The sequence below is a fragment of the Danio aesculapii genome, chromosome 18 (genome assembly GCF_903798145.1).
Source record: "Danio aesculapii chromosome 18, fDanAes4.1, whole genome shotgun sequence".
Classification (NCBI taxonomy): Eukaryota; Metazoa; Chordata; class Actinopteri; order Cypriniformes; family Danionidae; genus Danio; species Danio aesculapii.
Window position 1 is genome coordinate 7,835,847 of NC_079452.1, and position 14,630 is coordinate 7,850,476.

A 14,630-nucleotide genomic window follows, 5' to 3' on the forward strand; every position below is an offset into this window, starting at 1 on the left:
ACCTGGTCACCTAATGCTTACGTTCATAATATTTATATCATTTGCTAATGAATAACCTCATGTGGAACTGAATCTGTCTCATTTCAGAGTCTGCTACTGTCCACCGGAGGTTGCATTTTGGTCAGGGACGCATGCTTTCAGAGCCTTTCTTAATAAATTAATGAAATATGCTGTTTTCCACCAAGGCAACCCAGGGTGCTGAAATATAAATGGCAAAACTGGCATTGGGCAGGTTAAAATGACCAAAACAAAGACAGCATTCTGGCACGGAAAACACATTTTCAAAGCTGAATAACTGACTTCAGCATTGTTTTTCAGATAAACAAGAATGTTCACTTGGCGTGTTTCTTAAGTATCTGAAAACATTATGGTATTTTTATGCTTTAGACGAGTCAAAAACTTACACACAGCACCTTTAATAATAGGCAGGTAATAAGCTAGTAGTTAACTGTGGGTATTGGTACTTTACACTAGAACCGCCAGAGGTTACTGGACACCTAAAATCGCCAGTGCTGATAAGTTTTAACCAGCACAAATTTTGGTAAGAAATTGCTAAAAAACATACTATTTCACTGTTTTTTTACCATTGTTAACAAAAAGTGTCTAGACTCATAAAATTATTACTTCAGGATAACAAGATTATTTTAGGAGTAGGTTATAGGTAGGTAAAATATCTAAATTTGGGCCATCATATTCTAATGCATAACCTACAGTACTTCTCCAGACTCTCCATAATTCATTGCATTTTGTGTTTTTAATAGCTCTACAAATCGCCTTCTTTTAGTCATTATGACTTTATTCATTTATTATAACCACTAATTCAGTGAGCTAAATTGAAAGTAAAAGTCAGTGGTGAATAATTTCAAACATAAGCAGAGCATAAATACAAGCATTTTTATAGTGGGTAAATTTGACACACACTGACACTTATAGGAATAAATGTCCCACTTTTTAATCTATTTTTATCTAAACAATTTTTAATATCTGGGAATTGTAAATAAGGCAATTTTCAGTAAAAGTCGATGACTGAGAGGCTTAAATGTTTTATTGAAGGTCTGTTATGTACATTTAAATAACACTGATGGGTAAAATTAACCCCATGGTGATTCTAGTGTTAGACCATAATGTTGCTAAATAGTTGTTCCTCTGCCATACCATAATTTGTTGTTCACTATTGGTTGTTGTGTACTTGTAGGTGTGTTCAAATGATTGCTTAAAAACACAAATGCCATTCCTGAATTTTGTAGAAGTGCTCTTTAGAACTGTCTGTGTATGAGCAGTCCTCCTCCTTTCCTGCATTGAAATGAATAGCATTGTGTTTATTCTACTGATCGGGGTTGTAGGTATGTAGCTCTCTTTCCTTCTTTTTTGACATACATAATGTTTGCGGGATTATACCTGCATTGTATTTCAGTAAGTTAACATTTAAAATTAACAATAATATCTCTCCCACTGTGTGGGTGGTTTCCATTACATCAGTTAGTGTTATTTACATTGACCTTACATTTCGCAGGGGGGTTTATTATCTTCATGGTTTTATATTTAGTTGGCATTACAATTAACAATAATGTGTCCCAGTAATAGTGGATAGTAATAATAGGTTACCATTGTGGTGCTCATTGATTGGGTAAGGAATCTCTTTTTTAAATATAGTATACAGTACCTGACAAAAGTCTTGTCTTCGATCCCAGCTGTAAGAGCAACAAATAATAACTCAACTTCTCATTTGGAAAAGTAGCAGAAGGTAGTTTTTTTCAATGAATCATCTGTTGAACTGCATCCCAATCATCACAAATACTGCAGAAGACCTATTGGAAATCGCTTAGACCCAAGATTCTGACAGACATCAGTCAAGTTTGGTGAAGGAAAAATCATGGTTTGGGGTTACATTCATTATGGTGGAATTTGAGAGATCTGCAGAGTGAATGGCAACATCAACAGCCTGAGGTATCAAAACATTTGTGCTGCCCATTACATTACAAACCACAGGAGAGGGCAAATTCTCCAGCAGGATAGCACTCCTTCTACTTCAGCCTCCACACAAAGTTCCTGAAAGCAAAGTAGGTCAAGGTGCTCCAGATTGGCCAGCCCAATCACCAGAGATGAACATAATTGAGCACGTATGGGAGACGTTGAAGATGTATCCAAGGAATCTTGATGAACTCTGGGAGTCCTGCAAGAACGCTTTCTTTGCCATTCCAGATGACTTTATTAAAAAGCTATTTGAGTCATTGCAGAGATGTGAGGATGCAGTCCTCCAAGCTCATGGAAGTCATACACAATGATCATATTTCTTTTTGCTAAAATAAGTGTAATCTAAAAGCCTTTGCTATTCATATAAGCCACTTCTGATACCAAATTATCAACTAGAAGTCAAGTTATTATTTGTTGTTCCTAAAACTTGGATAGGCGACAAGACTTTTGTCAGGTAGTGTACAGTTGAAGTCAAAAATCTGAATTATTAGCCCTCCTTTGAATTTCTTTTCTAATAATTCTAATTTTAACTGTATATACAAGAATAGCATACATTTTCACTGACTTGCATTGTAACATTAAAATCAATATATATATAACTTTTTTTTTGCATTTTTTTTATTAAAGTTCACAGCAAAGGTGATGAAATCATTGGAGGTTATGAATGTCAGCCTCACTCTCAGCCCTGGCAAGTGTACCTCGATGATGGATATGGCTTGTGTGGGGGATCTTTGATCAATGAAAGTTGGGTTGTGTCTGCTGCACACTGCGAGTCCTCGTAAGTATCACATTATAGACATTTATAGACATTATAAGAATTATATTACAGACATTTTATGAATTCATCTTTAACTCAATTTATCCTATAAGGAATAACTAGAAATACTATAATTAGCTTTAATGAGTTGTTATAAAGCTCTTTAATAAAGATAAGATTTCACACATCTGGTATTTTAGCTCTAATTTAAAAATTAGGTGTTTTTAATCAGTATCATATCATAACAGTTACTTTACATATTCACACTGTGGCAAAATAAAAAATTATTTTTCTTCAACAAAGTCTTCAAGTTTGATGGAATTGCACGTTTAAGACACTATTTGTTTTAAGATCAAATTGATTTACATTTGTGATGTTTTTATGCAACCCAGGCTCATTATGGAGACGTACCCCTGTATAAATTTCTGAAGAGCACAACATATGTCTCAGGAGGTTACATTTTTTATGCAGTTTTTGTTTTCGCGAATCCACCAGAGGCCACCGTGTATGCTTTTTAAGATCTCAAATTTCTCTCACGAATGCCAGTCTTGCCTGCCCATCTCGCGTAAATCCACCAGAGGTCGCTGTCGACTGACTGACCCAACCAATAGTGTTTTCAAAAACACCGATTGAACCACCCACCGCCTTTCTTAAACCCAACCAACAGTGTTTTTAAAAGCAATCCAGAAAAAGAAAAGCCCTCGTGGCCGTCTCTTGCCACATTCTCACCCTGTTATTTACTTGTTTATATAATTTTTTTGCCTTTGAATTTTGTTTTGCCTGCTTTCTGAAACCATTCTTTGTTGAACTTGAAGCCTGCCGTCGCAGTCAACTCCTCGCTGCGTCTCAAGTTGACGTATGCAGTGAGCCACTGGGCAAACTGGTAACAATGGAAAAGCCGTCCACATGGAGGTAAGCGGTCAGCTGGTAGCGTGAAAAGAATCAGAAGCCGTGTGCTGCGTCATACCACCCTGTATTGTTCATTTTAAAGATGTAATGCTATATAATTTGTGCTCTCCATAAATGTATATGCGGGTACCTATTCACAATGAGCCTGTGTTGTTTTCATGAGTTTTTTTAATGACGTTTTGGCATCAAGGTGCTCACTGGGTAGATAGACAATATTCAGATTAATTAAAATATTACTTCCTTGTCAATAGATCTATCATTGTCCATCTGGGAAACCACAACATGTATGTTATTGAAGGCACAGAGCAGCAGATCCAAGCAGAAAAGGTGATTTCTTTCCCAAAGTACAATAATAAGCAACACAACAATGACATCATGCTGATCAAGCTGAGAGAGCCTGCTGTTATCAACAACAATGTGAAGCCAGTCCCACTTCCAACCGAATGCTCTTCTGCAGGGGAGCAGTGCTTGGTTTCTGGATGGGGCGTAACTGGAGGTGATGTGGTGATGAATTTTATTCATACTGTATATAATTTAATTAATAGGATAGTTCACACAAAAATGAAAGCTGTGCCATCATTCACTCGCCCTCCATTGAGTTTCTTTCTTCTGCTGAACACAAAGGAAAATATGATGTAGAATTTGGGGAGAGAGAAAAAATCATTGACTATGGATGCCAGTGGCTGCTTTTTACAACATTTTCTTTCAGAATATCTTTTTTTCTTCTTTAGATCTATGTTTTTTTTTTGTTTTTTTTAGATATTATGCATGTGTATTTTAAGTTTATATATTGATAACCTGTATATATTACTATAATCTATTACTAAAATAATTGTATATTTAGTTAGCATTAAAATAAACAATGTGTCTTGTTTTGTGTTCAACAGAAGAAATTTATAAAATATTATAACCACTTGAGTGTGAGAAAATGTTGAGGAAATTTTCATTTTTGCCGTGAACTGTTCCTTTGTTATCATATTGGAAAATATTAAGACATTAGCTACACTGTTAAAAAATCTTACTGACTTATATTTTTTGTTAAACCAAATGATCTTTTAGTCAGTCAAACTGACTAAAAATATTAAGTTACACTTTGCATAAGATTAGTTGAAATGCAATTAACTTATTAAAATGAATATAAAGTAACATAAAAGCTTTTGTTGTGAACAAAACACAGTTTTATTTTAACACCGTTCATATTTTTTTATGCAGATTCCATTTCTTCTACACTGCAGTGTTTAAAATTGCCTATATTATCAAGAGAAGATTGTAAGAGTGCGTATGGAAAAATAATAACAAAAAAGATGTTCTGCGCTGGATTCATGGATGGAGAAAAAGACTCATGTCAGGTACATTAATGATTGTTTTTATTATATGTTGTATGTATGCATTATTGTCATACAAATGGCCACTTTGCTTTTTGATTCTCCAATTTTTATTTCAGGGGGATTCTGGTGGTCCTGTAGTGTGCAATGGGACACTGAAAGGCATTGTTTCCTTTGGCAATGGCTGCGCTGAACCAGGCTTTCCTGGGGTTTATGTTGAAGTATGCCGCTACATAAACTGGATCAAATACACCATAGCTAATAACTAACTGCTTGTTCAGCCTGTATGGTTCTGTTTTGATCACAAGTTCATTTTCTTAATAATCAGTAACTGCATAAAGCTTTGAACACACACACACAGAGAGAGAGAGAGAGAGAGAGAGAGAGAGAGAGGGAGAGAAAAAATAATGTCCTGGTAAATAATTTCTAGCACATTTTCCTTTAAAAATAAACATTGATTAACAAATATGGTCTTGACTAACAGCGCATTGCAGAGTTTTTGTCTTAAAAAATTCTAAAGGGGTTAATATATACAATATATATGACTTTTCATGTATCTTTTTTGCAATTTCATGTATGTTCATGTAATCACTTATCGTTCCAGTTGAGCTTGTAATAAAACATCAATCATTTTTAAAAAGACTTTTCGTGACTTTCTGGTTTGTTTATGAAGTAATCTTTTTTTGTGTGTTCAATAACAAAATATTGTATTTTAACAATAAATTTGTATTTTTAAAATACCATAAAATACTTTGCAAGAAGTCTACATGATGACATCATAAAACAAGGCTTCTGATTGGTGCTTTCTCAGTTATTTGCCTAGGCTTGAGATCAGAACATTAAACTGATTTATTTTCAAGGAGGTGGTCAAAGATTGGAGTATGGGTGGAAATTCTGCTTAAAGAAAGTACCAGACAAATGGTGAGGGTATATTTAGGAGAAAGCCAACAACCATTGTAAATAGCTACTGAGCAATGCTAAGACCAAAAATATATAATGGCTATAGTGTGGCTATATTTCAGCATCTTTGCTTAAGAAATGAAATGGACTAAAATCTCAGTCCTGAAGAACAGGATGAGGAGCTTAAGAACATCATAAGTCTCAGTCTGCTGCAGGATGCAGATACGATGTACTGGATTTTTAAGAGTCTAAACCGAGAGTCTACTGTCTAATAAGACAAACAACATAAAAATAAGTCCTACAGTGGCAATACCTACAATACTTAATTGGCTGTTTCAAATGCCAGTAGCTGATCTGCAGGTGCACTGTATAGTTAATTAATGAAGATGAAAGATGTTTGCATAAAGATGTCAAAATGTCACAATATATGAAACACAAATATTTAATAATACTCCAGTCTATACAAACTGGTCAAAAACTCCAGACTCCTATTACACAGCAGCAGCAGAGTATTTAGTAGTTTTCAGAAATCACGTTTTTACATTGAGTATAGAACAGTTTAATTGTATACAGTTTAATATATAGATTTCTATATTTCTATATAGAGTTCTGACTCATTATCTGCAGTAAATGGTTTATAAATGGTGCAGTAAATGGTACAAGTCTAACTCACTAACCAGTAGGGCACAACTTCCCCCTAAAGGTGAACGAAGTAGCAGAGAAAAGCTGTTGCTATCAAACATTATTTACTTCACTAAGTCAGTTTAATGGTGAAGGGATTGATCCAATAGGCCTGTTGATGGAAGGTTTGCGAAAAAAATGTCATGCTCCCTTTTAAAAGTATTTTGTATTTTTAAAATACAAAAATACAGTATTTTATTTTGATACTTGTTGAAGCTGTTGTATTTCGTAGTTTCTTTTGATACATGTAAAACTAAGGTATTTGGTATTTTATTTAAAAATACATTTCAATGTATTTTTGCCCATCCCTCTGTACTGTACTGCCATGTAAAGAAAACTATTCAAACCACAGACTCACAAGGCCAGACATACTGTTCAAAGTATCATACAGTAGTTTATAAGTTTATAATAGTGTAATTTTAACAAACTGTACAATTTGATACAATACACCTAGAAAACAGTAGGGGGAGACATTGATCATATTATATGACTCTACTTTTAATTGGACGGCTCTCTTGATTGTGATTGTTAGCCTAAAAATGAAAATTGTGTCATCGTTTACTCACCCTTCACTTGTTCCAAACCTTGTTCAGTTTCGTTCCTCTATTGAACACAAAATTGTATTTTGAACAAAGGACACCTGAAATCCCATACTTCTAGTATTTGTTTTTCCTTCTATGGATGTAACTACGGTTAAAGACTTTCAGCTTTCTTCAAAATATCGTCTTTAGTGTTCCAGTGATGATAGAAACAGTTTAGAACTGAGTAAATAGTGAATCCATTTTCCTTGTGATCTGTCCCTTTAAAACCCGCGAAAGCCCATGACCTCTTCTTGGAGCTTTCTGGCCCAATCCCAATTCTATTTTTGTACCTCTACCCCTTCCTCCTCCCCTTCCCCTTGGCCCTTGCATCCGAGGGTTAAGGGGAAGGGTTTCAAATATCACCCGTAAGAATTGGGATAGCACTACAGCACCTGAACACTTCATGTCATCGCGATCTCATGCTTCATGTGAGATCAGACGATCATGGATGCTGTAATTTTTACAGTTGTGTCATTTTGTGGTATTTATCTTCAGTAAATCACTGAAGGCATATATTATGTTATCATAACGAACTGATGTGGCAATAAGATCATAACTGTACTGTATATTTACACCATAGCCATATTCATTTATGTAAACACACGAAAACAACACTAACATTATAGCAGACACAGTAAAAAAAGCTCATTCTCAGCCACTAGTCTTTTCTGACAGGGTATTCCAGTGTCATCGAGTGTCAGAATGTTGTGGGACTGATATACAGGAGTTATTATTATGGATTATAGATCGCTAAATTTAGCGGGGGGTTTTTTGCGTTTTTTTTTTGTGCGTGTGTTTCATTATGGAATTATTTTAATTCGTCGTCCAACTGTTTCTAGAAAGACTTACATTTTAGCAGGAAAAAACTGCTGTTGTTGAGCAGATAGGGCAGCTGCTAATTGTTTTAATTTTTGATCTTGTTCGACACCAGTGTAAGAGCTGAAGGCCTGATGTTTTGTTTCATAATGTCTTATAATATTATATTCCTTTATTACTGCAACTGATTCCTGTCAAATTAAACAGACACATATTCCGCTGATCACGGTGAAGAAATATTCTTTGCCCCAACGTGACTGAAATTTCCTGCACTCACTGTTGATTTTCCTTTTTCTTGGTTGGGTCATGGCTCGCCAAAACGTGATTATCAATTATGTTTCCTTCAGTTTGTTCGGTTAGTTTTACGTCATAACAGCGACTGCTGCCCATAGACTGTAAAATATATGGACGTAGTACCCGTGACGTCACCCATAGGTTTCTGAAGAGCGCAAAAGAAGCTACAAGTAGACGCGGCCAACCGTCGCCATTTTGTTCGTGCGTCACAGCACCCATGGCGGGATACCAAACAAGGGCAAAGAGGCGGAGAGTGAGCAGAGTAACAGACACCTGCTGGCACTTTGCTTAGACCTGGTAGACAGACTTTACTTTGGGAGAAACGCTTGATACTGTATTCCCTGCAACTCGTTTGTGTTCTGACCACATGTGCTTGGCTGTACACTATATCAATGTGTTTAGACTTTTAAAAACACTGTTGTAACACATTGAGCCACTAAGCATTGTTCTTATGACGTTTTTCTACAGGAGGAAAACACAAATTACTTCCAAACACTTCAAATATAGTCTGTGTTAGTAAATGCAAGACTTATGATGAAATCCAGGTATAACAATGTATGACAACGCTTCAGATGACTGTTCTAGAGCCTACAGCTAATCAATCTGTCACATTCTGGAGTGCTTTACGGGTCTAAAGAAAAATATTAATGATAAATGATCTTAAATAAAACAAATACACTTATAGAGATGGTATACAAGTATATAACTTTACTCACATGGGAAACGGAGGCCACGTGAATGGTTTGTGAGCACAATTAAATGCACACAGCATCCCATATCATCTGATAATTGTAAGAAATAAGTCCAAAAGGCAGCTGACTGTGTAAAGCCACATAAAACAAAAGAAAAATACGATGAATATGCCGAGATCAGTGGCTAATCTGCCGGATTCAGCTGAGGTGAAGTGACGGCGACCAGCGAGACCTAGCTGTCACTCAAATGGCCACGCCCTTAATTATGCAAACTTAATATAACCTAATATAAAGGAAATGGATGAGTTATAAAAAAATTCACCCCCCTCACAGTTGTCATGGAGGGTAATAATAGCTATATGAACCAAAATCGTTCTTTGCCGCTTGCTGCTGCCTAATTGAAGGCATGTCATAGCGACACCCGGTGGTTATTTATTGAATTACGTTAATTTTTGTATAGCGGGCCAGATTCTATTAATATTTGAAAAAGTTTTGCCGGCCGCCACAAAACTGATTGCGGGCCGCAGATGGCCCGTGGGCCGTAGTTTGGACACCCCTGCTTTAAAACATCACAATGTCCATTTCTGCAATACCTAAATATTGATATTCTGTGCAAAATTGTTTATATATCCAGTCCTTAAACACAAATAAAGAATAAAACAAGTATATCTGCCAGACACTTTTAATCACAGTATTACTTTCTAATGATGGCTTAATGTGTTTTTTTTCCCCTTTTTAGTTTTCTGATCATGTTAAGTCAGATTTATTTGTGTAGTAAATCATCTGATTTCATTAATTGTCTCAGGACATTTTTCATTAAGCAGGTGTAAAATTCATTAATATTAATAATTTTAGTTCTTATATTCACTCAATGACTACCTGCCCATTCTAGTGTGTTGGGCTCATGACTGGAACTTGGTAACGTTACGGGGCCTGGCTCTTCAATGTTAGCAGCAAACTTAACAAGAGTCATCATTAACCTGCAAGCTGCATTCTGCTCATGGGGCTGCAAGAATGTAAAGAAAAAGAGTTGAGCTGTGGTAAAATAATGAATTAAAAGAGTGAGGCTATGGTGAAATAAATAAATAAATAAATAAATAAATAAATAAATAAATAAATAAATGAATGAATGAATGAATGAATGAATGAATGAATGAATAAATAGATGAATGAATGAATGGATGCTGAGAGTGCAGGCAGTTAGAAAGACCGGTAGCTTAGGTAGGTTAGGGCGATATTATAGCTTCATATCACACTACTCCACATTAAAATTTACACTGGTAGCAAAATCTGATGGGTAGCATATTGCATCATCAAAATGTGCTACCTACTATTTGAATAGGAGGTAGGACAATCTGACAAGGTAGGACAAATTTATGCCACACCGGCCCACCGGGAATACTCCCGGTCCTCCCGATTAACCAATCCGGGCCTGCACAAATATATAGGAAAAAAATATTTACAGTATTTCACCTAGATGTAAGCTTCTCATTCTAAAGTGTGTTCACATTCCTAGGGACTAAACTGACTTACTACATGATAGATTTTCCCAATATTTCTATTAATATAAGTACAGTACATAAAAACTTTAGAAAAATATCCCCTGAAGCCAGACTGGCTTACTACAAGTGAGATTTATTCATATTTTTGTTAATATAAATATACAGTAATGTAGAAAAATGTACAGTATATCACCCTACTGTAATTTTATGATTTTAAAGGGTGTAGTACATTCTCCAAGGCCAGACAGACTTACTACACTTGACATTTATTCATATTTCTATTCATATAAATATACAATATGGAAATATTAAAGAAAAATATTTACAGCAATTCACCCTACTGTAATTTTATGATTTTAAAGGGTGTAGTACATTTACTTACCACAGTTGAGATTTCACCCATATTTTCACTCATATTTGTACAGCGCACAAATATTTTTGAAAAATATGTACAGTAAATCACCCTACTGTAATTTTATGATTTTAAATGGTGTAGAACATTCCCAAAGGCCAGACTGACTTACTACAGATGAGATTTTACCAATATTTTCATTCATATTTTTACAGTACACAAAATTTTTGAACAATATTTACAGTAATTCACTCTACTGTATTTTTATGATTTTAAAAAGTGTAGTACATTCATATAGACCAGACAGACTTATTACATTTGATATTTATTCATATTTCTATTCATATAAATATACAGTATGCAAAAATTAAAGAAAACTATTCACAGTAAATTACCCTACTGTAATTGTATGATTTGAAATGGTGTAGTACATTCGTATAGCCCAGACTGACTTACTACTTGTGAGATTTTACCCATATTTTCATTCATATTTGTACAGTACACAAAAATTTAAAAATATATATTTTCAGTAAATCACCCTATTGTAATTTTATAATTTTATGATTTTTTATGATGAATGAAATTATGGGTAAAATCTCACCTGTAGTAAGTCAGTCTAGCTTCTGCAAATGAACTATACCCTTTAAAATCATTAAACTACAGAAGAGTGAATTACTGTATATATATATATATTTTTTTTAATATTTGTGTACTGAACAAAATATAATTAAAAATATGGGTAAAATCTCACCTGTTGTAAGTCAGTCTTGTCTGTATAAATATGCGACACCCTTTAAAATCTTAAAATTACAGTAGGGTGAATTACTGTATATGTTTTTCAAAAATATTTGTGAACTGTAAAAAATATCGATGAAAATATGGGTAAAATCTCACCTGTAGTAAGACAGTCTGGCCTATGCAAATGTACTACACCCTTTAAAATCATAAAATTACAGTAGGGTGATTTACTGTAAATATTTTTCAAAAATATTTGTTGTGCTGTAAAAAATATGAATAAAATATGGGTAAAATATCAACTGTAGTAAGTAAGTCTGCCTGTACGATTGTACTACACCCTTAAAAAATCATAAAATTACAGTAGGGTACTTTACTGTAAGTATCTTTCAAAACATTTTGTATGCTGTAAAAAATATGAATGAAAAATGGGTAAAATCTCACATGTAGTAAGTCAGCCTGGCCTATAGGAATGTACTACACCATTTAAAAACATAAAATTACAGTAGGGTGATTTACTGTGAATATTTTTCTTCAATATTTGCTTACTGTGTATTTATATGAATAGAAATATGAATAAATCTCAAGTGTAGTAATCTGTCTGGCCATTGGAAATGTCCTACACCCTTTAAAATAATAAAACTACAGTAGGGTGATTTACTGTAAATATGAATGAAAATATGGGTAAAATCTCGCCTGTAGTAAGTCAGTCTGGTTTCTGTGTATGTACTACAAAATCATAAAATTACAGTAGAGTGAATTACTGTAAATATTTTTCAAAAATATTTGTGTGCTGTAAAAATGTGAATGAAAATATGGATAAAATCTCACCTGTAGTAAGGCAGTCTGGCCTATATGAATGTACTACACCCTTTAAAATCATAAAATTACAGTAGGGTGATTTACTGTAAATATTTTTCTTCAACATTTGTGTACTGTATAAATATGATTGAAAATATGGGTAAAATATCAACTGTGGTGGTAAGTTAGTCTGGCCAATAAGACTGTACTACACCCTTTAAAATGATAAAATTACAGTAGGGTGATTTACAGTAAATATTTTACAAAAATATTTGTGTGCTGAAAAATTTTTTAATGAAAATATGGGTAAAATATCACCCGTAGTAAGTCAGTCTAGTTAGTTTTTGTGAGTGTACTACACCCTTTGTAATAATAAAACTACAGTGGGGTGAATTACTGTAAATATATTTTTGTTAAATATTTGTTTACTGTACAAATATGAATGAAATTATGGGTAGAATCTCACCTGTTGTAAGTTAGTCTGGCTTCTCTGAATGTACTATGCCCTTTAAAATCCTAAAATTACTGTAGGGTGATTTACTGTAAATATTTTTCTTCAATATTTGTGTACTGTAAAAGTATTAATGAAAATATGGATAGAATCTTACCTGTAGTAAGTCAGTCTGGCCTATATGAATGTACTACATCCTTTAAAATCATAAAAAATACAGTATTGTAATTTAATGTAAGTATTTTTCAAAAATATTTGTGTTCTGTAAAAAAATATGAATGAAAATATGCATAAAATCTCACCTGTAGTAAGTCAGTCTGGTTTCTGTGAATGTACTACACCCTTTAAAATCATAAAACTACAGTTTGGTGAATTATTGTAAATATTTTTCAAAAATATTTGTTTACTGTACAAATATGAATGAAAATATGTGTAAAATCTCACCTGTAGTAAGTCAGTCTGGCCTGTATGAGTGTACTACACTCTTTAAAATCATAAAATTACTATAGGGGGATTTACTGTAAATATTTTTCAAAAATATTTGTGTGATGTAAAAATATGAATGAAATTTGGGGTAAAATATCAACTGTAGTAAGTTAGTCTGGCTTATATGAATGTAATACACCCTTTAAAATCATAAAATTACAGTAGGGTGTATTACTGTAAATATTTTTCTGAAATTTGTGTTTACTGTGCAAATATGAATAAAAATATGGGTAAAATCTCATCTGTAGTAAGTCGGTCTGGCCTATAGGAATGTACTACACCTTTTAAAATCATAAGATTAGAGTAGGGTGATTTACTGTAAATATTTTTCTTCAATATTTGCATATTGTATATTTATATGAATAGAAATATGAATAAATCTCAAGTGTAGTAGTCTGTCTGGCCTTTGGGAATGTACTACACCCTTTAAAATCATAAAATTACAGTAGGGTGAATAGCTGTAAATATTTTTCTACATTATTTGCATACTGTAAATTTATATGATTAAAAATATGAATACATCTCACTTGTAGTAGGCCAGTCTGGCTTCTGGGAATATGTTCTAAAGTTTATGTTTATGTACTGTACTTATATTAATGGAAAATTGGTAAAATCTCTCCTGTAGTAAGTCAGTTTATAGTCCCTTGAAATGTGAGCACACTTTAGAATGAGAAGCTTAGCTTACATCTAGGTGAAATACTGTCAATATTTTTTTCCTATATATTTGTATGACGCATATGCAAATGGGGAAATGTGAGAAAATATCATTTAAGTGCTTTAGCAAGCCTGTTACTATTTACTGGAATCTTCTAGAACAGTGTTTCCCACCCCTTTTCTGGAGGCACACCAACAGTACATATTTTGGATGTCTCCCTTACCTGACTAATTAACTTCAGGTTTTGGAGTCTCGTCTTATGTTCTAATTAGGTGATTCAGGTGTGTTTGATTAGAGAGACATTAAAAATGTGTACTGTTGGTGTGCCTTCAGGAACAGGGTTGGGAAACACTGTTCTAGAAATACTTTTTTCTTCTCTGTGTCATTGTGCGTTTTGATTTTGTCGATGTAATTCGCAAAAGGTCCCTAAAATTGCGCGCGTGAATGTCCGGCGAACGTCAAACCTAAAACCAACTTTACCAATCTTTTAATTTTAGCCTTCTTTACCTACAGTTTTACCATAGTTTTATCATAATTCAAGCATTTCAAGGGTACATTTCAAGCATTTACCGTTCATTTTGCTTGAACAATAATGATACAAATGTATAATGTACAGTAAACTGAATCCATTATTATTGCAAAATGCTTAAATGTGATACTTCTGTTACTAACTCTTTTACACCCAAACAGAGTTGACTAACAGAGTTGACGTTTTCCAC

General features: G+C 33.8%; 1 protein-coding gene across 1 annotated transcript; it reads left to right on the plus strand.

Annotated features, from left to right (window-relative positions):
- Nucleotides 1–1,257: 1,257 nt before the first annotated feature.
- Nucleotides 1,258–5,570, plus strand: zgc:171509 (trypsin domain-containing protein). Its single transcript, XM_056478737.1, has 5 exons — nucleotides 1,258–1,343; nucleotides 2,602–2,752; nucleotides 3,892–4,136; nucleotides 4,853–4,989; nucleotides 5,085–5,570. Exons 1-5 carry the CDS (start codon nucleotides 1,304–1,306, stop codon nucleotides 5,232–5,234), a joined length of 723 nt encoding a protein of 240 aa, XP_056334712.1. The 5' UTR covers nucleotides 1,258–1,303; the 3' UTR covers nucleotides 5,235–5,570.
- Nucleotides 5,571–14,630: the final 9,060 nt, after the last annotated feature.